Raw genomic sequence first — 23,541 nt, forward strand, 5'->3', positions numbered from 1 at the left:
GCTTAATCCCCGTGCCCGTAAGTGTATATTTATTGGTTATGCTGACTTCCAGAAGGGTTATCGATGTTATGATCCTCTTACTGGCACTATACATATATCTCTTGATGTCTCATTCCATGAATCAGAGCCATATTACTCAGGAGGAACTTCTCAGTCTTCCCTTTAGGGGGAGAGAGGTTATGAAGGGAATCCTTGTTCTATTATTGATTTTGATGTCTTTGAAGACTTGGAAGATTTGGAGGAACGATTTGAAGGTAGAAATTCCGAAACAAGGAATGCGACTGCCGAACAAAGTGTTGTAAATTCCGAAACAGAAAATGCGACTGCCGAACGGAGTGTTGTGAATTCCGAAACAAGGAATGCGACTGCCGAACAGAGTGTTGTGAATTCCGAAACAGAGAATGCAACTGCTGAAACTGCCGAACAGAGCGTTGTGAATTCCAAGACAGAAGAGACGACTTTTCTGGATAATTTGAAACAAAATCAAGACGTATCTGAAGCTCACACACAAGATATTCCCCCTTCTGCCTCACCAACTGAAGATCCCACTCAGAATGATCCACCTCAGGTACCCCTAAACTTTAATGAGTCTTCTGGGTTAGAAAGTGTCGAACCTAGGAAATCACAAAGGGTTACCAAGGGAATTCCTAAGAAACAATATGAACCAGATATCAAAGCCAAAGCTAAATACCCTATAGCTAATTTTATGTCTAACCATAGGATTTCTGGGTCACATGCACTTGTTGTTGATCAATTATCTACTGTATCTATTCCTAGTAACGTGCAGGATGCATTGACGAATCCAAAATGGACCAAGGCGATGAATGAAGAATTGGAAGCTCTTCAGAAAAATGCAACATGGGAGCTAGTACCTATGCCGGTTGGAAAGAAGACTGTAGGATGTCGTTGGGTATTTACTGTGAAGCTTAATGCAGATGGAACTATTAATAGATACAAAGCGAGGTTGGTTGCCAAAGGATATACACAACGCTATGGGATTGATTATGAGGAGACTTTTGCACTTGTGGCAAAGATTAATACTGTCCGGATTCTAATCTCACTTGCAGCAAACAAAGATTGGCCCTTGCACCAGTTTGATGTGAAGAATGCGTTTCTTAATGGGAATTTGGAGGAAGAAGTGTACATGGATATGCCCCCAGGTGTTAAGAATTACCCAAGTGATGTTGGCAAGGTGTGTAAATTGAAGAAGTCTTTGTATGGCCTAAAGCAATCTCCAAGAGCTTGGTTTGGAAGATTTTCAAAGTCCATGAAAACCTTTGGATATAGACAGAGCAATTTTGACCATACCTTGTTCATCAAGCGCAAGAATGGTAAGATTACAGCTCTTATTGTGTATGTTGATGACATGATTGTTACAGGAGATGATCTGAAGGAGATAAATGAATTGCAAAAGTATTTGTCAAAGGAGTTTGAAATGAAGGATCTAGGACAACTAAAGTATTTTTGGGGTATTGAAGTTGCAAGGTCTAAGAAGGGGATTTCACTTTCACAGAGGAAATATGTTCTGGATTTACTTGCTGAAACGGGGATGCTGGACTGCTGACCCATCGAGACACCACTACAAGAGAAAACGGAAAATGTGACGAATGAAATTCCTCACAAAAAGTCTAAATTCCTCACTGATAATCATCAGTGAGGAAATTGAGTCATCGCAAATTTTCCTCACTTATACCCCCTCACGGATTACTATATGCGAGGACTTGTGGTTTCCTCACAAATGAAAAATTGCGAGGAATGCATATTCCTTGCAAATTAAAAATTGTGAGGAATGCATATTCCTTGCAAATTAAAAATTATAAGGAATGTATATTCCTCTCAAACTAATATTTATGAAGCCCTTGTATCCTCACATTTAAGAATATGTGAGGCCATTGTTGCTCATTTCACAAATCTTTTGTTTTTTTTCTTTTAGTCAACTTTTATTTCACTTGTTTGAAAATAAACCACTGATATAAGACAACTAAACAATTGATCAATAACACTTTTGGACTTGTATTAAATAAAGCTTAGTTATAATATACATACATAGTTCCTTAATTGCAAAAACAAAAATATCTTGGAAGATATTTAGTTGCTTAATTACATGTACAAAAGATACTTCCCAAGTGGTGATCCATGAAAATCAAGGTATCGATGCCTTCTATATCATTAATCCTCGTACAAAGCTTGTCATTCAAAGTTACTTGTATGACTCGAGGAGTACTCTGTGATGCCTCTTGAGCTTTGCCCTAACATATCATCCTCTTCTTCGTTGTCTCCTATAGCAAAATGAAAGGAGATGACTATATAGCCAATAAACATCCAAAAAATTTATTTCATTAGTAAGTATAAAATTTCCAATGCTATTTGTCTCTAATTCAAATTTCCAATGCCAAATCCATATTAAGTATTGCAGCTTAAAATACACAACTGCATTTTGGCTCTGCAAGCAAAGCTGTTATCCTTGATTTTCAGGCTTTCTAACAATATTGGCAAAGCTCCATTGTACATTTGTTTATGCATACATTGCCCCAATTGTCTATACTTACAAATCTCAATCATATATGTGTACCATAATCCCTCAAGTAATACAATCATCTCCTAGCTATGTCGGTGTGGTAAAGGGGTTATAGCCAATGAATGCAGCTACTTCAAATTTCAATATTTCAGTTATAAGCCATAATTAGAGCGTACCATAAGAGGTTCTCCCAAGTATAAATGCCATGTTTCTGCACACGGTATGCAATGAAGGCTTGCAACATTCCTAGCTGGCAGCAAGAAGTAAATAGTTGTACTCACAAGGCAATCAACCTTGTCTGTAAATAAACCACATTTCTGTAACTAAAATGAACACCAAACTTTATGCAACAAACCAAACAGTTTAACAAAAGCAAAGCATTAACAAGCTCTATCAAGATTCATGTCCATCTATTTATATTGGCATAACCCTCCATATTTCAGATCCAATAACATTGACTTGTAACCAACCAAAAAAAAAAAAAGTTGGATTCTTTACACACCACATTTGAGTTCTGAATCTGGGCATCAAAATCCAATTCCGTTCAACAAATGTAGAATCCTCTGGAGTTGTTCAATGAACGTTCAGAGAAATCTGATACCCACAAAGCATAATAATACAAACTTTATCCCACAAGAAAACCACCTCCTGCTATATTGTCGCTTTATTCTTACAAAACTATCCTGCAAATTCAAAACCACAAACCACAATAAATCGATTGAATTCAAAACAAGCCAATATTCAACACATTTAATTAAAATAGCAATGTCCAATATCTTCACAACCTTAATTAAAATTTGATACTTCCAGTATATGCGGTGCTTAACGCTGGAGGCGAGCAATCCGGGTCGTCGGTTTATGACACGCTTGAGATCGGAGAACCCGGGGGGGGGGGGGGGGGGGGATGGATTTCGGGGCACATGCGAACGAGGCGGCGGAATTCAGGGGTAGAGAAGCCCATGGAGGTGAGGAAATGGACGGTGGATTTGAGGTCAGGGAGGGAGGCGGAGACGATGGGAGGGCGCTATGGGTGCCCAAATCAGATCTTGGCCTAGCCGGCGCCGGCGCGTGGATTGCTGCCAGATGTCAAGGAGGCTGCGTTGAACTCGTCAGAGGTCGGTGAAGTCCGTGGTGGTGGAGGTGAGTCATGGTGGTGACCGGAAGTGGGTGTCGGAGGAGAGAGAGAAACACAGATCTAGTTTCTCTGTCCTCCTTTAAATCAATACAAGAGGTTCAAATTTTCTGTCGAAATAAAGCTTGGAGATCTTGGGCGAGAGCAGTGGGTGGAGGTGGGTAGAGCCGTGGAAGAGATAAGAGAGAGGGAGGCGGAGAAGAGGAGCCCGGAGAAGAGTTTTTTTTTCTTTTTTTTTGGCAAAAGCTGGGAGAAGAGTTGCCAACATGGTTCATATACATTCATATATATTAGTAGGTACTTTAATGTGTTTTTAGGATTCTATATTTTAGGCGCCATCTTCTCACCAAAAAAAATTAGCGCCATCTTGTCCCGCCCAATGGATTGGGACAAATTTTAAAATTATTTGCAAGTATTTTTTGGTATAATTCTAGCGCCATTTTCTACCTCTTCATAACCAAAGAATTATAAACTTCCTCGCAAACTATGAGAATTTGTGAGGAATTTTTCCTCGCTGATTTTTAACTAAGTGACGACTATTTATTCCTCGCAAATTGTAACTTTGAGCGAGGAATTATCGATTCTCGCAAATACTTTCCTCGCTGATTACATGATTTCTTGTAGTGCACCCATTGAGATGAATCACGGACTTGCTATCTATCCTGATCAAGTGCCAACTGATAAAGGGAGGTATCAACGTCTTGTAGGAAGGTTGATTTATCTTTTACATACTAGACCTGATATTGCTTATGCTGTGAGTGTTGTTAGTCAATTTATGCATTGTCCTAGTGAAGAGCATATCGATGCAGTCTTTCGTATTTTGAGGTACTTGAAGAGGGCGCCAGGTAAAGGGTTACTGTTTCAGAAAAAAGATGAATTGGAAGTTGTTGGGTACACAGATGCAGATTGGGCTGGTGATAAAACAGACAGACGTTCTACATCTGGGTACTTCACTTTTGTTGGAGGGAACCTTGTCACTTGGCGTAGCAAAAAGCAAAAAGTCGTTGCCAGATCAAGTGCAGAAGCTGAGTTCCGAGGTATGGCACATGGAGTATGTGAAATATTGTGGATTCGTAATGTCTTGAAGGACCTGGGTTACAAGCTTAAAAAGCCTATGGATTTGCATTGTGATAATACAGCTGGCATTGAGATTGCACATAATCCAGTTCAGCATGATAGAACAAAGCATGTGGAGGTTGACCGTCATTTTATTAAAGAAAATCTTGATAGAAAGGTTATTCGCTTTCCGTTTGTAAACTCAGAGGAGCAATTAGCTGATGTTCTTACTAAAGGAGTGTCCATGAAGGTATTTGACAGCTCGGCTGACAAGTTGGGCATGATAGACATCTATGCACCAACTTGAGGGGGAGTGTAGAATCGCTGTAAATCTGTATGTAATTAGTATTTTATTTAATTAGAATAATCCTGTAATTATGGAAAGATTGCTTCCTATTAGAGTTAGACTACTCCTTTGTATTTGTATATATATATCCCCATTGTGAGATGAATTGAATCATCGAATTAAACCTAAATTGAAGTATTCTTTTCTACTCCTCTTACACTAGAGGCAATTGACAAGTCCTTCAAAAGCAGCATCAGCATCATCACCATCACCCCTCATAAGCTCCTCACAAACCTCTGCAGGGGTGATGTTTGTGTTCTCCATCAATGCTTCAATTTCTCCACACAGGCGATGTTCGCTGGTGTCCTAAATGCCGAGGTAGTTCGAGGCTAAGGTCTTGAACCCTCTTGGGGTGCAATACGACATGTGAATGCGTACATCCATTCGACCAGGCCTCAACAATGCAGGTTCTAGCCGCTCCTTGTGGTTGGTGGTGAAGACAATAATTCTCTCATCACCGCAACTTGACCACAGACCATCAACGACATTCAGCAGACCCGAGAGTGTAAACTGGAATTATCATAACACCATGTCAGATTCTCAAATGCCTATAAACGAAATACAATGAATATAACTATACATAATATGCAACAACTTTTTTGAAAACACTCATGCAAATTAGTCTTATTTACTTACATTCTGCAGTTTCATAATCTGAACCATTCGATCATCTCTAAAACAAAACAAACAAAACAAAAACAAAAAAAATGTACTGACCTTGGATTCGGCTTTGGAAACCATAAAGTTCTTGCTCTCTGCTGATTCCCGGTTTACGGATTCCTTGCTGCAATCAATATCCTCAAACACCACAATAGAACGATTCGTAGTAGACATCAAGGCCTTCCTCAATTCATCGTTGCTGGAAATGCTAGTGAGTTCCAAATCATAAATATCAAAACGGAGATGATTAGCCATGGCCGCTAGCCCGCTACCAAGCTGGATTTTCCAGTGCCGGGTGGACCAAACAACAAGTAGCCTCTCTTCCAAGCCTTGCCAACTCTCTTGTAGAACTCCCTCCTCTTCACGAACTTGTCCAAATCATCTATGATAATTCTCTTCAGCTCCGGCTCCATTGCTATTGTCTCGAAAGTAGCTGGGTGCTCATTATCCGCGCAACTCCAATTGCCTGAAGAAGGTGCAAAGTCATCATCGTCATCACTACCTTGAGAGCGTCCACCAGAAGGTTTAAAGTAATGGGCCGAGGAACGTTTACTATTGTAACTATAAAGCTTTAGAGTCTTTTCTGCATCTTTGATAGCCTCGGCCCGAGCCAATACATAGGGGATGTACGAGTTTATAACTTTGTCTTTGTGTTTCTTGTGGAATGTTAGCTCAAAGCGGCTCTTATTGAGCCTACTGTAGTGACTGTGACGGTCTTTTTCTTCAGGGAAGATCATGCGCCACTTTACTTTAATGTTTTCGAAAGTGTCGGCGATTTCTTAGGTGGTGGTAACAACAATGATGGGGACCTTTTGTTTCCGTGCTTTGCTGATTCGAAAGATTTGGGTTTTCGGGTTGATCTTGGTGGCAAGATAGACCTCAGCAGCATCATAGACTATGTTGCGTTGCGAAATTTCGTCCGAGTAGTGATCCCTAGAGTTGTCGATGAGGAGAGTTATGTGATTGGCTAGAGGGTCCAGGAGGTAGCTGAGGCTTGATTGTAGGTATGAGTATATGTATGATTATTTAAACTCGTAAGGGAGGAAATTGGTGTTCATGGATTTGAGCATAAACATGTAACCAGCAAAGGGGGCATAGGCCGAGAAAAAGGAGGATATAGCTGTGGGCATCATACCTTTGAAATTGAAATTGCTGTGGTCATCACAATATTGCCCCTCCATCTTAATTTCTCTAATTTTCTGAAGTGTTTCCGAATAGAGAGCTTGCTTAAAGAAAAGGGTACTGATGCCTCCAACTTTTGGTCATTGAGATTTATAGTCAACGGATTACTATTTAAGCATAGATATTACCTCCCCTTTCCCCTCTCAAACAAATTAAAATGATTGAACTTTTTCTATTTGGTCTTGGGTCTAATTCCTGAATTATATATATACACGATGGTGATGTCCGTCTTGTTGCCATAGGGTTTTCTTGGCCTTCAAGTAATTGGGTTTTATTTAGGGCCGGGCAGAAACCGAACCGGAGGCCAAAAACAGGCCGAACTGGCCCGAAAATGCGGCTCGGGGACCGAACCGGATGAAACAGGGGGGAAAAATTGACTTGACCGCACCGGACCGGATTTACCTTGTGAACCGACCGGAAAAAACCGAACTGCCCGAATATTTAATATTTAATAAAATAAATATTATTTTATTTAAATTAATATTATTTTTAAATGGTTGTCGATTTGTTATTGGTGCAAAACAGGTTACACATACTCTCTTATGCACTAGATTACTCTCTCTATTCTCTAACCCTAGCTGACTTAGTGTGCCCCATTTCGAGTCTAACACATCTCTCTAGACCTTGACCACTCTCTCTCTCTCAACAGCCGCTCTTTTTCTTCTTCTTCTTCAGTTTTTCACTTCTCACTTTCTCAGTTCTCAGAACGTTGAACGTCGTTGAATGCCGAACGAGGACGCCGTCGATCTCCGACAGAGGACGCCGTCTATCTCCGACCGAGGACGCCCACTAACGCCGCCGAGGATGTCGTCTGATCTCGTCTCTGGATGGCCTCGGTAGGGAGACTTGCTTGCTTAGATTTTGAATTTCTGTTTCTGTTTTGGGCTTTCGGTAGGTGGAACTCCCTTGCTTCTTCGATTTTGACCATGAGAGCATCAGTTTGACAAATTCAATAGAGCATCAGTTTCTTTGTTTGAGAAATGCTTTTGATTTTGGTTCAATTGCTTTTGGTTTCAGTTTGTTTTCTTGTACTTGTTTCAGAAATGCTTTTGATTTTGGTTCGACTGCTTTTGGTTTCAATTTGTTTTCCTGTACTTGGTTTTGCTTCTTCGATTTTGACAATGAGTGTGTGATAATGATTGATAAAGACTGAAACTTTCAGTGTTTGATAATGGTATTAATGGATGAAGTAGGTTGTAGCTGCTGCTAGAAATCGGACTAATGGAACAAGCTTTTGAAATAAATTGTTGCGCTGCTGGAGCAAGTTCTCCGTGACCCAACTTTCTGTTTTTTTTTTTGTTCCCTTCCGGTTTCATTGAAGCATGAACTGCTTTAACTTTAGTTTGTAACAACTAATAACTATAACATCTGTTTGTACTTGGAACTTGATGTTACTGCCTTTATGTTGTTTAATTATGGTTTGTAATAACTTTAAATTTATGTTTGGTACTTCGAAGTTTGAACTTGATGTTTGTGCTACTGGAACTTTGATTTATTGCTGTTGGAACTTTGATTTACTGCATAATTTATGTTTGTGCTGCATGTTAGCTATTTGGTTTGGAAACAGGTTGTTTTTTGTAGTGTTGATTTAGTTTTGGAAATTGCTTTTTGGTTTGAAATGTTGAACAGTTGGAGCAAATTGTTGATGTTTGAATGTTTGATAGTTGATATGCAGGTTTGACAGTGTTAATGTTATTTGTCTAGTTGAGAACTTGAGATGTTGATGTCATGAATAGGTTATTTGAAATGTTCTTTACTTAATTTACTAAACAGATTATAGTGGTTTATTTTGTTGATATTTTGATATTAATGGTTACTCATTTGAGGACAGCTAAATTTGTCGACTTTGGTCGACAATATGCGAAAAAATAGAAAGTCGAACACAACCAAAACCGATCCGCACCACACCGCAAAACGGTGTAACCGAAGTAAGCGGTGTAGGTTTTTAAAATGCGGTTGCGGTTTTAAATATAGCACAACCGAATGAAGCGGTTTGGTTGCGGTTTTGGCCCGCACCGAACCGCGCCTACCCCTAGTTTTATTCCTAATCCATATAGCTCAGTTTACTTTTTGATTATAATAAAATAATTAACAATTGGAGAACTGAGGGATGAATAGCTACCAGTACTCTCTCTTCGTGTTTCTCTTAATGGTAGAGAAGACATCGTAATTTTTGGCTGTAAGCTCTCATTTCTTCGATCTTTGCAATACTCCTTGCTTTGGTTTTCAGAATCTACGGAACGGTCTTCAACAATCTTCACTCAATAAGCCGTACCTGGCTTCAGAGACATGGTAGATTCTTTTGAATTGATGAACAATAATGCTGCTTCATAAATTGCTACTCTCCCTTGCATTTCTCAAAATGGTAAAAAAGACGATTGCTAGTTTTTAGTTGCTAGCTAGTTCAGGATAGCTAGATTATTGTTTTATTGGTAAGAATCGGTTATGTTCAGGGCTGGTCTAACTTTTTTTAAGAAGTAGTCGTTAATTGTTGCGGATTGTATTTTTCAACTATTTGTAACAATTTCTTCTGCTTTTAGTGAATTTTATTTAATCAAAAGAAAGTTGCTAGTTCATGTCAAGGCATGACCTTGACATCTTGATCTAACGTTTTCTACGTGTACTATTCTAGTTCATACTGGTATTTGTTACCAAGGTTGACGTTGAGTATTGACTAGTCCAATGTGCACTTATTTTAGTTTCTGTGCACTAAAAACTGATCAAGATTGCAAAATTTTCTGTTCACAGCAATGCCGTGAAAAAGAAACAAGAAGAAAACCAACAGTAAGTTAAAAAGCGACAACAAGAAAACCAACAGCAATGCCTTGTCTTTCTTGGGGAATGTTAGCTCAAAGTGTCAAACTGATGTCGCTTTTGATTATAAAACGATTTGGTGTAGTTGTTGCTTCAGCTGGATGACTCCATGCACGTATAACGCCACTTGATCTTTGATGTTTTCGAAGTTGTCAGTGACATATCAATCCTTTTCCAAAGAATGAGTGCTAATCTTGCTTCAGAGGTAGACTTCCGCCGCTTTGTAGACTTCGTTGAGTGTCAGGCTACTACTCATTAATGACTAGGGTTCGGTGAGAGGAGAGAGGGCTCCGGATGTAACGCCGGAGCTGGACCCTAGGGAAGAGCTTGTTCGCACGGAACGGACCAAGATGAAGTTTCAGCTGTACTTAGATTTAACTTGATTTAGGTTCATCTTATTTTTGCCAAATTTTATTGATAGTGGTCGACAATGATACAAAATTCTATTGATAATAATTGTGTTAATTATGAAGTTTGGTTTGAATATTTGTTTTTGTTTATGTACTTTTGAGACTGGCATCTTCGTTTGTTTGAAGAGTTCAAGTTGGTTCTCAGTTATGACTTATGAAAAACAAATTAAGTCTCATTTAAATAGAGTTTCAGAACTTAGTGAAGATATTAAGACTTAAAATAAGAATCTCAATTGTAACCAAAAAAATAAAAATAAGAATCTCAACTTATCAATGTTCTAATCTAGCGACTGAAGCTTGAGATTGAATAAAAAATATACAAGGTACGTACGTAATCAAGAGCATTATCAATTCTCAGGATTCACAACTCGATTAATTTATATCTTATGCTATCAAATCTACTAATTTTTGGAAATTTCAGTTTTCAGATGCATTAATCTGTTTCTGCCTCTTTGCTTTCCCAACCTCTTCTTCTTCTGCCTTGTTGGTCTCGAGCCTCTTACGCTTCAGACAAGTGACAAGTCCTTCAAGAGCAACATCAGCATCATCAGTATCACCCCCACCCCTCATAAGCTCCTCACAAACCTCTGCGGTGGTGATGTTTGTGCTCTCCATCAACCCTTCAATTTCTTGACACAGGTGATGTTCGCTGGTGTCCTGAATGCCAAGGTAGTTTAAGGCTAAGGTCTTAAACCCTCTAGGGGTGCAATACGACATATGAATGTGCATATCCATTCGACCAGGCCGCAGCAATGCGGGGTCTAGCCGTTCCTTGTGGTTGGTGGTGAACACAATAATCCTCTCATCACCGCAACTTGACCACAGACCATCGACGACATTCAGTAGACCCGAGAGTGTAAACTGCAATTATCGTAACACCATGTCAGATTCTAAATGCCTATCAACAAAATACAACAACATGAAATATAACTATACATAATATACAAATACAATATAAATACTCATATGCAAACTACTCTTATTTGCATACAGTCTGCATTGTAGTTTCATAATTCGAACTATTCATCTCTAAAAACAAAACAAAACAAAAAAAACTGTACTGACCTTGGCTTCGGAAACCATAAACTTCTTCTCTGCTGATTTCCGGTTTACGGATCCCTTGCTGCAATCAATATCCTCAAACACCACAATAGAACGATTTGTAGTAGACATCAAGGCCTTCCTCAACTCATCATTGCTGGAAATACTGGTAAGTTCCAAGTCATAAATGTTAAAATGGAGATGATTAGCCATGGCCGCAACCAAGCTGGATTTTCCAGTACCGGGTGGACCAAACAACAAGTAGCCTCTCTTCCAAGCCTTGCCAACTCTCTTGTAGAACTCCCTCCTCTTCACGAACTTGTCCAAATCCTCTATGATCATCCTCTTCAGCTCCGGCTCCATGGCTATTGTCTCGAAAGTAGCTGGGTGCTCAAGATCTACGCAACTCCAATTGCCCGAAGAAGGTCCGTAGCCCTCGTCATCACTACCACGAGTAGGGTTGTAGTGGATGGAACGTTTAACGTCATAACTATAAAGCTTCAGAGTCTTTTCTGCATCTTCAATAGCCTCGGCCTGAGCCAACACATAGGGGATGTACGAGTCCAACACCTTATCTTTGTGTTTCCTAGGGAATGTTAACTCAATGCGGGCATTCTGGTCACTACTGTAGTGATGGTCATCATTGGAACGGAAGATCATGTGCCACTTTACTTTAATGTTTTGGAAAGTGTCGGTGATTTCTTGGGTGGTGGTAACGGCAAGTTTAGGGGTCTTTTGTTTAGATGTTTTGGTGATTCGAAAAACTTGGGTTTTCGGACTGATCTTGGTGGCGAGATAGACCTCAGCGGCATCATAGAGTTGGTTGCGCTGAGCCATTGAGATTCCGGAGGAGTAGTTGCGATGGCTAGAACAGTCGACGAGGAGAGTTAGGTGATTAGCTTGAGGGTCCAGGAGGTAGTTGATGCTTGATTTGAAGTATTTGTATATGTATGATTTGACCTGGTAAGGTATGAAATTGGTGTTCAAGGATTGGAGCATAAACATGTAACCAGCGAAGGGGGCATAGGCCGAGAAAAAGGAAGACATTGCTGTGGGCATCAAATCTTGCAAATTTGGAGAAGTCATCTTAATTCCCATAGCTTTTCTATGTTTCAAGTGAGCCTTTGCTTAAAAGAAAAGGGCGATGTTTCTGATGATTTCTTATTGGTTCTTATATATATAGAATTGGGGTGGTTTTTCTTTATTTCTTGGCCTTCAAGTAATTGGATTTTGTTTCCAAATCCATGTAGGATTTTATTTCCAAATCCATATGTAGGGAATCGGTGCAATACCGTTCAGGGCCAAAGTTGAATATTCCAAGGAAACAAATTTCTCTTTGTTTCATTTCGCAATGTCATGCCATTGCTTGGATCCTAACATTCTCTAAGCAGAAGTCGTCTGGTGCAAGACGATTCAGAGAGACTAAATCTACGGATACAGAAATCGATCGATCGAGAGAGATCGGGTGTCATAGAGAGCGATCCAGAGAGATAGAGAGATCGGGTGTGTGATTTTTTTTGCTTTATACAAAGAGATAGAGGGAGAGAGAAATAGCTTATCGATCGATCGATGGTTTGTAGATTTTGTTTTGATGAGTTCGTTTTCTAGATTCTTTTAAGATGTTTGGAATTTTTTTTCCAGTTTCTGCTTTGATTGATCTTTTTGTTTTATGTCATACACGGGACGGGATTGTGGTGTTTTGATAGAAAGACAAGTAACAGTGTTTGGCTTCGATAATCTTCAGTCTGTTGTGTTGGTGGTGGGTTTCGGGAGAGTGAGGAGTGCAGGATTCCAACTTTTCTTTTGCTATGGTTTTTGTTAGTTGTCGTTTTCGTTGTTTTGGGGGTTTTTGTTTGTCTTTGAATATGGAATCTGGGTAATTGATTAAGAGAGTTTCAGGCTCTAGTTTTATTGTTTAGCAATTTGGAATCTGGGTAAAGGGATGAGTTTAGGATCAAATTTAACTCAATCTATGTATGCAAATGATATTGTGATGTGTAGATAGTTTGTGCTATCAAATTAACTTTGTGCTGGGATTCTGACTCTTCATTTTTACTGAATACTTTGTGCAGTTAAATTTAACTCATCTATGTATGGTAATGATAATTGTTGTTACTGTCAGGTTTGCCTTGCTTCTAATTATTGTTGTTTTGTTTGTTTATTGGTATGAACCAGGAAAGACCAAGAGTTTGAGAGGACAGGTTGCTGACACAAGTGCAAGAAATATTGCTCGAATATAGTTTCTGTACAGGTTGCTTTTTCTCTTTCGTTTGTGTTGTACTGGTCATGTTTGTTGTATATATATGTGAATTTGTTACCTTACAAAGATTAATGTTAAAAATTGTATGTTGTGATTTAGTTACAGTGCAAGCACAGAAAGAGACTGCTCCAGACATGCAATGCAAGGACAAGTTTCTCCTTCAGAGTGTAAAAACCAATGATGGTGCAACTCCAAAGGAGATTACTCTAGAAGTGGTACTTACATTCCACAATGTTGTGGATTCTGATGTGTGTGGGTTCTTTATGTCGAATGCTATTCATTTGGGGGATTAGGATTGTGTTTAGTTCAATGAAGAGGCAGGACATGTGGTTGAGGAGTGCAAATTCAGAGTGGTGTATGTTTCTCCACCTCAGCCCCCTTCTCCGGTCTCAGAAAGGTCGGAGGAAGGGTCTTCACCAAGAGCTTCAATAGTGGAGAATGAAAATCTTAATGCTGCTGAGATTTCCAATGTGAGTTCTTTAATTGTAAGGCTATATAATGAATATTTTCCATATTCAGAAGAAAGATATTGATTGGTTTGCCGTTTGTTGGTGATTTCAGGCTGCAAAAGGACTTTCAGAGCAGCTTGAATCTCTGGAGAGATCCGCAGAGGTAAATGCCTTCATGTGCAGAAACTAAAGTCTTACATTATATGTTTACTATTTTGCCACATATACCTCATCCAGTTTCTGAGTTTTTCTTTGCAATTAAGAGAGACTGATATGCATTTTTTTAGGTCAAATATCTGTTACTTTGTACGATAGAAGAGTGGGTGTACTTTTTGAATTTTAAAGAAACGGAAGCCCATAAGGATGACAGGAACCTAACACTCTCCCAAAGCTCATTAACCCACACTTGCATCAATAGATTCAAAATCTGATGATTTCAAGGGGGACCTTATTAAGTCATCAATTTCATTAATTCAAGCAACAAATTCAGATGAGGTCTTACTTGCGTATGAAATGAATGGAGAGGTAAATTATGAACAGCTTTGCGTTACATGGTTTTCAATTATTAGATCAGATTTCTTCTGATTTTCTTATGCTAAAGCCTCTAAACAGGGATCATGGCTATCCTATGCATACAATTTTTCCTAAATGTAACACGTCAATCAATTTTTACAGATGAAGTGATTGCTGTTCACTTTCAATTTGATGGCCTAACAGATCATGAACTTGGATCCTGGAGAACCAGTAACAGCTTATAAAAAAGACTTGCAGGAAATTTACCATGTTCACATTGGATTTTCGTTCACATTGGATTTTCACCTCCCAAAAAAGCTTTAATTTTTTTTTCTTCTTTTTTTCAATAATTATCTCAGTCTGAATCAATCACATTTGATATTTGTATGCATCTGCATGTATTGTTTATCTTTGATAACATTATTCTCTTAAGAGTTAGATTGGTTTTGATTTTGTCTCTGTTCATGCCAATTGCCTTTCTTCTGTGTAAAAAAATCATGAAGACACTAATCGCCAAAAAAATCATGAAGACACTCTGAAGCTTGGGAAAAATAGACTGGATTTTAATACCTCCGAGTTTTTAATTTCATATTGTGCATCTTTAGTCATTTCTTTCATAGCTATCCCTGCCCTTTTCTGCTTTTGGTTTGAAATTAAAAACTAGAACTTCTTTCCTTCTGAATTGCTTGAATGCCAAGCCTATTAGCAAACAAATTTTTTTGTCAGAGTTCTACTTTTTATATTCGCCTTCTAAAATTAAAATTTCATAGGTTATATCTTAATTGCTGCCCTTCTAAATTTATTAGTTATAAGGAGTTCTATTAGCTTTAATGAAACATAGTTTCAGAGACTGGGTTTGTAAAAAAAACATAACAGCATTGTTCAACTGTTAAAAGCCATTCCTTTTCAGTAAACTGCTCTTAATTGCTTCTATGTCTGATTTTGTAATCCTATTTTGCATTGACATTATTATGCTTCAATCTTTCCTTAAAGCCAATCTGAATGCGTGTTTAATTCCCACAGAATTTTATCATCAAATACTTACCAAGGCTTTAGCGCATTTCTTTCAATCAAAATTTCTGGTCATAACTTAGTTAGAGCTTAGGTAAGCTTCTCTGCTATTTTCATATGATTCCCAGTTCTGTGACGATGATATATTCATATTCCTAATCATAGTTTCCTTCCAAACAATAATCCTCATTGAATGACTTCATTTTATGGATTTTTTTGTTTTTGTTTGAGAAATCATTTTATGGATATTTAACTGAAGATAGAGTTGGAAAATTTGTTTAATTAATTAATTAATTTATTATTATTATTTTTTAATGAGAATGTTGACCTTGATGATGAAAAATATGACACAGTTTTGGTGCACGAGTATGCAAAGCATTTAGCGAACATTCTTTTTTTTTTTTAGTGCTGAACTGCTGATCAATATCTTTGCTAAATTGATTTAAATGCTTGGGAATTATATCTTACATGTTTGGAATTGTGGATGATTTGGAGTATGCAAGGATAATTAATGTTATTACTCTTAGGTGTTAGGTTCCCAAAATTGGTAATCATATTTGCAGAGCAAGTGAAATCTGCACCTTTGGAGGCTAAAATCTAAAAGCTAAACTAAGATTTAGGTTGTAAAAGTGACACTGTTCATCAATGCAGATAGTTCATTACTTTTGGGTTTCCACCTATAAAGCCTAAAAGCTATTTAGTGTATTTTAGTTTGTTCACTGTGTGCTTCATCCATCCGCTGCATATGCTCTAATCTCAAACCAAACTATTAGACCATCAGATCATAGTAGACCCATGCACTGTGTGTCTTCCTGTATGACCAAATTCTCTTGCTCTACAAATATGATTATACATTATGAAGTTTATTAAATGGTCAGGTTTTACTATTTACAATGACATTTTAAAAGCTAATATAAAGAGCAACTCCAACAGCTTCCCTATAATTTTTGTATTATATAGAAGCAAAAGTCAAACCTTTAGCCTATTTTTCTTCTCAAACTCCAACAGATTTTCTAGTTTACAGTAATCTATAAAATCTCCATATTCTTCTTTAAAATTTTGGAGTTTGCTGTAAATATAGGGAATTTGGTTTTCTCTCTCCTCACTTTCCCTAAAATAGAGATAGTTATAGAGAATCTGTTGGAGCAAAAGAGGCTCATTTTTCCCTAAAGTAGAGAAAAATCAAAATATAGGGAATCTGTTGGAGTTGCTCAATGGAAGCAGTCGAGAAGTGAATGCTGTAGAGACAATTGCTTAAAAACTATTTCTTTTCTAAGGTGCTACTAACAAGCTAAATTTTCTAATCACATTGATTTTGCTTGCATGTTTCATTAAACCCTCTTAAGTTTTGGATTGCTGCATTTTGCTTTCTTGGTAAGTACTAGCATTTACTCCTATTGCTTTTTGGTTAGTTCGATGAATTGTAGCCAGGTAGACATCAAAGATGCATGTCTTTGTTCAATTCATATCTAAGAAAGTGGATTTACAATAAAAACAAAAAACAAAAAATAAACTATTAGTTTTGTGGTCTCTGTTTAATTGAGAGCCTTGATTTCAAAACCTATTGGTTAAGAGTACTGGTCTGTTCTTCTTGATTGCTTTTTTTAAGAAGAATACTACATTGAGGACGACAAAAAAAATAAAAAGAAGGCTCTTAGAAGGTGATCATAGCTTAGCAAATTTATGTCATGCTGCAAGCTATAATGAAAGCTTCTGTTGCATCTATAGCTGAAAGTTCTCGACGGCACACATCATCAAATCGTGGCGCCGGAACAGGTTTTTAAAAACTGTTAATGTAAAATATATTAGACGAACTATTTTTTGATAAATTAATGGTTTGTACATATCATGCATACAAAATGCATCTCCTAGACCTAGGGCGAAACAATATATCGTTGAATGAACGCTTTTTTTATATCAACTTTGTTTGAACCAACTTTTTTAGTTTCCTATTATAACATTTAACAAACATAATGGACATAAATTATCACATATCAAGTGAACAGTTGAATACTAGCAAAACCGTTAAGGCACCGCTGCCGCAACCCGAGTCCCTTCTTTCGATCATGGCTGGCATCGACGACGTCACTACAAGTTTCGCTGCATCCATAGCTCTTGCAGGTAACGATGTGGTGGATCTCTCTCGCATGGCAGGGGCCAATGTGAGACGGGGATCTCAAGCATACCTTTTAGCACGTCCTCTGACGGCAAAGCCTTGTGGTGGAGCAGATCTGCAAAGGCATTTCCGTCGCATCTGGGTTCTGGAGAAGAGTTTCAAGGTCCAGAATCGATCTCAAAATCGTTTTGTGTTCTTTTTCGATCTCAGGAAGGACAAGAACAAAGTACTTAAGGGGGGGCCATGGTACTTCAACAAAGCCCCGGTGATCCTGCATGATTATGATGGGATGTCCTCACTTCAGACAATCAAACTGAACACATTATTCTTCTGGGTGAAGATCATGAATATCCCACCGGCACTAGAAGTCAAGGAAACCATTGTCAATGTCGCCTCCATTGCGGGTCGTGTTCTGGCAATGGATTAGAAGCTTTTCGATACAACCGGAAAAGTTCGCGTCCATGTGGAGCATGATATCACCAAGCCCTTCATTCTCAAGAAGACTCTTAAGCTGGCCCAGGGAGTGATTGAAGAAATAGAATTCTTCTTCGAAAACCTAATTGGCAGATGTCGCAAATGTAATCTCATTGTCCATGACAATGAGACCTGCCTGGTGGCCACTCCACCCAAAGCTGACCGCAACAAAGTAGCTCCTCCACATTTGGATGTGGTAAGCTCTTTCACTGGATTCAAGGACCATCGGTTTACTAATGGCATGTTCAGGGTTCTAAAAATCGACTTAGGCAGCGCCTCCATACCGTTCAGATTTTAGGGTAATCGGTAGAGCTGGGCGCTGGGCTGAAAGTCGGCCGCCTAGTCGGGCTAGGCGGAGCCTAGGCGGGTCGTCCTAGGCGCTAGGCGCTACTTCCTTTTTTTTTCTTTTTTTTTTAATGAAATCAAAGTCGAACTGAAGGTCTCGAACTCAAACTCTCAAAGTATGAAGTCGAAACCTAACCTCTGTCTCACACTCTCACTGTCGCCGACTCGCCGTCTTTGCTCTCTCTCTCTCTCTCCGGCGCCGCGGCACGACCTCTCTCCCTCTCTCCGGCAAGGCCGCACGACTCATCTCTCCGTCTGTGCAGAATTGGTAAGTTCAATTTCTGGGTTTTGAATCGATCTGTTGTGGGTTTTAGATCGTCATGAATTTCTGGGTTTTCATTTCAAGTATCGAGCTCGCTAGCCTCGCCTTCAACTGGTCGCCTTCTTGCCTTCTTGGTTCGATTGAATCGATTCAGAAATCTTCAATTTCTAGGTAAGTTGCTGCCTTGCTTAGTTGCTTTTGGTTTGAATAATGATTATGGAATATTGTTTTTGGTTGGAATGTTAGATTGAATGAATATTGATATTGATTCTGAATATGTTTGATGCTTCTGTGAGTTGATACACTTATTTCAACTGATAATTGTTTGCCCAGAAAACAAAATTTTACTAATAGAATCCTATCTGCATAAAGCATACTTGTCCTCTGTACATATTTTATGTACCCCTCCATACATCACACAAGCATATATGAAACACTTGAACTGCCCGGGATGCGAACCCGACTTTTCAATCTGCAGTTTTCGACTTGAAGAGTTGAAGTTGAAATATGTATTGTGATAATGTCTATCCCAGTGACTGGGTTTGTCATTCATGAATGCTATGTATGTTGTATCATCCCTGAATCCATGATGTTGTGCTGCTGTTTGATTAACAGAATTTGGATAACAGAAGTGAAACTATCTGGACACCCTCTCATACTGTGATAGACAGATAATGAGTACCAGAAGTTGATTCTATTGACATATCAGTCCAATACTATGTGCTATTTATATAATTATATGTTATAAAAATAAAAATAAAATTTTAAAAAAAAACCGCCTAGTCCCCGCCTAGGCCCCTAGGCCCTAGTCCCCGGCCTTCCGCCCAACTAGTGCCTAGCGTATTTTAGAACCTTGGGCATGTTTAGATTTCAGGGAACACAAATCCCTATGCTTTCGGTTGCAAGGAATCTGTTTGGCAGCATGGATGCGTCTAAAAGCCGCAAGCCTATTGTCATCAAGCATACTCTGTTGTAGGGCTGGGCTCGGGTCGGGCCGGGCCCGAAAATTAGTGAGACCGAGACCGAACCCGAAAATGTCGGTTCGGGCCGGTTCGGTCTTTTTGTAAACTGAAAATCGATAGAAACCGAACCCATTCGGGCCGGTTCGGTTTTCGGGCTTTTTCAGGCCCAAACATTTATTTTCAGTTTTCCACCGAAAAACAAAAACGAAACATTTTTTTTCCTTTTCTAATGCCCAACACCACATCATTGTATATGTTACATGTGATCAAGATAAAGATTTCATTTAGCTACAAAATCAAAGGCCACCAGCAGCCACGGGGCCCCTGGATAGGTCTCTTTCTGGCAACCTAATATAAGGTGTGTCACTGTGTTGTAATATATAAATTGTAAATTATCACAAGAATATAACTATCCTAATGGAAACTACAAGGGAACCTTTCTAGGTTGTACATTGGAACGTTTTACAAGTCATCCTGCAAAGAAAAGAGAAAGGAAAACTTATGTAAGGAAAACTTTCGGGTCGGTTCGGGCTTTCGGGCCCTGAAAATATGGAACCGAGACCGAACCGATTACATGAATTCGGGTCGGGCTTTAAACCGAACCGAAAATTTCTATTCTAAAACCGAACCGAATCGGGCTTTTTTCCTCGGTTCGGGTCGGGTCCTCGGTCTTTCGGGTCCGGACGCCCAGCCCTACTCTGTTGCGCTAGGGGATGCAGCATGAGGATGAAAATGAGGATCACACCAAATAGCAGGATTAGACTCTTGCATTAGTGTCGGTGGAAAATGAGCAGCAAACCATAAAACGAGGCAGACCTTCATCCCCTTTCACCTCCCCAAAGAAGCTCAAGTGCTTTTTTGTCGTGCTGCAAGAGAAAAGAGAAACTGATGCTGCTGCAAAGAAGGTCAAAATGCCCGAGTTTTCTTCCAAGTTTAGTGCCAAGTCGCTGGGACTCATTGAGACCCCAGGAGGTGTGTTTGTCCCCAATGAAGTGATGATGCCTTTCGCTTCAATGCCAACTGAAGTTGCAAAAATAGAGCACGCGGGGGGCAAGAAGAAGAAGGGCCGGCCTCTAGGCTCTAGAAACAAGAACCCGTCTAAAGCAAGGAAAGTCCCAGCTGAAGAAGTTTTTAAGTGTCTTGTATTCAAAGAAATCTCCTAGCCCTAGCACAAAGGGCAAGGAGAAAATTTAGTTTTCGTTTTGAACTATGCCTATTACTATGCCCTAGAGTTTTCATAGTTAATAGGCTTGCTTTAAAAAGTGAGCACTGATTGTCTAATGAGTGGTCTAGTTCTATGTACCGTGTGTTACCTCCACAACCTCTTGCCTATTTTTGAATGGTAACGGAGGGGTATGTAATAGTCATTCTGGCTTGAGTTTTAGTAATACAATCATTGATAGATTGATTCAAAAAAAAAAAAAAAAAAAACATAATGGACATAAATTGGTCTGCTGATTGATGGCGGGAACACCCTTCCCCAATCTCAACATAATTTACTCCCGCAGCAACGTGCGGGCAACTATTGCTAGTATATCCTATATTGGGTTAGTTTACCTTTATATAATTAAAAACAATTGACCATTGAAGAATTGGGCCAATAGTAGATCGGAGATTGTTATATTACTTGCATGTTTCTCTCAAATGGTCAAGAAGACAGTTACTAGTTTAGGGTTCCATTAGAATCTTACTAAATAAACCCAGCAAATTGTGTAACTTGAATCACAACACAAATTAACATATTGCATCAAATATGTACTATAATTTAGGGGTAAGAGAACTAACAAGTTCCATGCCACTATCCATTGTTTTCTCCTTGATGCACCCTCAATTTTAGATTGTTTGATGGGACAATTAATTTTGAGAGTTGGTGTTCTAGCAGAGGATCAATGCAGGCGTTGCAATCCCTTTTTACCAAAAAAAGCAATTAAGACAGTTTTATCTATCAAAAAACTGTCATGTAACTTTAGAGTTTTGTCGAGAAAAATTGGACTTTAAAACCATATATATTTGAATTTAATTTAAAATGTAGACTATTTCACAAAGCCTTTTGATTATTTTGGTTCATAAAATTCTCCTGTGTAAAATGTAATCCTAAACCTTACTACATGAACTATATGTAATAATATGAAATATCTAGTTCACCTCCCTTTGTTATCTTTTCGCTCTCGGCCTTCTTACGTTTGAGTAATTTGACAACACCTTCAAGAGCTATATCAGCATCATCACTCTTCGTTAACTCCTCAACGACCTCTGCAGGGGTCACATCTGTGGTATCCGTCAAGCCTTCAATATCTCCACACAGGGGATGAGGGTTGCTTTCTTGAATGCCAAGGTTGTGAACCCACTCGGGGTGCAACATGACAAGTGAATGTGCAAGTCCGGTAGACCAGGGCGCAACAACGCAGGGTCTAGCTTATCATCCTTATGGTTGGTGGTGAACACTATGATTCTCTCATCTCCACAGGCCACAGCTCGACCACAGACCATCTATGAAATTCAGTAAGCCGGACAGCCAACATAATTGAAAAGGTTTTCAGCTTGCTTTTAGTAATGGCCGTAATATGGATCTGGGGGATCCAGTTCCATGTCGCCCCGGTTTTTTTGAATCCACGCTGTAATCAATATCCTCAATCACCAAGATTGAACGATTAATTTGTAGTAGATAGCAACACATTCCTCAATTGAGCGTTGCCACTGACAGAAGCAAGCTCCAAATCATAAACATCAAACTTGAGATAATTCGCCATGGCCGCAACCAAGCTGGATTTGCCAGTACCAGGTGGACCATACAACAAGTAACCTCTTTTCCAAGCCTTCCCAACCTTCCTATAAAAATTCTTCCTCCTCACAAACCTATCGAGATCCTCTATAACTGTTCTCTTAAGCTCGGGCTCCATCGCCATTGTCTCAAACGTAGCTGGGTGCTCCAGACTTATCGAACGCCAAATGCCTAACTCTATGCCATCACCACTACCACCATAAGCATAGTTAACATTACCGTGACGGCTACCATAAGCATAGTTAACATTACCGTGACGGGTATAAAGCTTCACAATGTTTTCCTTTTCTTTGATAGCTTTAGCCTGCTCGAGCACATATGGCAAGTAAGACTCGGTCACTTTTGCTTTGTGGTTCTTGTGGAATGCTAGCTCAAAGTGACGCTTGTGAATACCTGATGAGTTACATTGTAGGGTAGCTGTTGTTGTTGTTAAACAGTTCAACGCACGAGTAACGCCAGTTGAGTATGATGTTTTCGAAGGTGTCTTCAACTTCTTGATCCTTTTCCATGGCAAGTTGGATTTTCTTCTGTCGAGGTGTTTTGCTGGCTTGGAGACAGTCGTTGGAGGGACCAATCTTGGTTGGAAGGTAGATCTCCGCAGCTTCAAAGACTTGGTTGTGTGACAGGCCGGAATATTCATTGATCATCAGGGTTCGGTGAGAGGACAGAGGGTTCCAGATGTAGCGCCGAAAAGTAGTTTGAGTATAAATATGGTCGGAGCTGGTAAGGGATGAGTTGCTTCGCTATGGTGCGGAACAACATGAACGATGCAGCAAAGGAGGCATAGACTGAGAACAAGGTGGATGCGGTTGAGGACATGGTTGCTGCTGGAAACGTTGTACTTAAAAGAAACAAAACCTATTGGGGTTGGAAATGTACTCACCTTATATAGACGTCTGAGTATCTGACAATTCAATTAGGGTTTTAAGGGTTTCTTTTCATGTCTTTGTTAAGATATTGATGAGAAGACGCAACATTTAATCAAGTAAATCTTTAGGAGATTCATTTTCTCAAGAATTTATTTGGAAGTAGATCTTCCAAAACATATTTTCAGGAAGACTACTATGGTAGAGTTTAATTTGCTATAATCAAGGATCATTTTACTAGCACTGGTCCAATCATTCCCTGATACCGCTTTGTTTAGGGGTTTTAAAACGCTTCTTAGGTTCAAAATGCTGATTAGTGTGGAATTTTATTTCATCTTCAAA

At 39.1% G+C, this 23,541-nt stretch overlaps 1 protein-coding gene, 1 long non-coding RNA gene and 2 pseudogenes across 5 annotated transcripts; 1 reads left to right on the forward strand and 3 right to left on the reverse strand.

The window, feature by feature from the left end:
• Window positions 1–5,211: 5,211 nt before the first annotated feature.
• Window positions 5,212–6,449, reverse strand: LOC112190742 (annotated as a pseudogene).
• Window positions 6,450–10,498: 4,049 nt separating this feature from the next.
• Window positions 10,499–12,253, reverse strand: LOC112185511 (AAA-ATPase At2g18193). Its single transcript, XM_024323766.2, has 2 exons — window positions 11,184–12,253; window positions 10,499–10,979 (listed from the first exon to the last, which is right to left on the reverse strand). Exons 1-2 carry the CDS (start codon window positions 12,243–12,245, stop codon window positions 10,536–10,538), a joined length of 1,506 nt encoding a protein of 501 aa, XP_024179534.2. The 5' UTR covers window positions 12,246–12,253; the 3' UTR covers window positions 10,499–10,535.
• A 253-nt stretch (window positions 12,254–12,506) lies between these two features.
• Window positions 12,507–14,684, forward strand: LOC121051878. 4 transcript variants are annotated; one of them, XR_005807321.1, is made up of 5 exons: window positions 12,700–12,731; window positions 13,335–13,410; window positions 13,519–13,889; window positions 13,981–14,393; window positions 14,544–14,684. It is a non-coding gene; the product is annotated as an uncharacterized LOC121051878 (long non-coding RNA). The 4 variants fall into 4 exon arrangements; XR_005807322.1 differs by having other exon boundaries at window positions 13,981–14,031; window positions 14,156–14,641; XR_005807320.1 differs by lacking the exon at window positions 12,700–12,731 and adding an exon at window positions 12,507–12,662 and having other exon boundaries at window positions 13,981–14,641.
• Window positions 14,685–21,632: 6,948 nt separating this feature from the next.
• Window positions 21,633–23,202, reverse strand: LOC112183698 (annotated as a pseudogene).
• Between the last annotated feature and the right edge of the window lie 339 nt (window positions 23,203–23,541).

This window comes from Rosa chinensis, chromosome 2, assembly GCF_002994745.2.
Source record: "Rosa chinensis cultivar Old Blush chromosome 2, RchiOBHm-V2, whole genome shotgun sequence".
Taxonomy (NCBI): domain Eukaryota; kingdom Viridiplantae; phylum Streptophyta; class Magnoliopsida; order Rosales; family Rosaceae; genus Rosa; species Rosa chinensis.

Bases quoted from the DNA above. Each gene is read 5' to 3' on its own strand.
- LOC112185511 (XM_024323766.2), bottom strand. From the start codon at position 12,245: ATGACTTCTCCAAATTTGCAAGATTTGATGCCCACAGCAATGTCTTCC. The intron at 10,980-11,183 runs GTCAGTACAGTT...CGATAATTGCAG, and splicing joins TTATGGTTTCCGAAGCCAAG to TTTACACTCTCGGGTCTACT.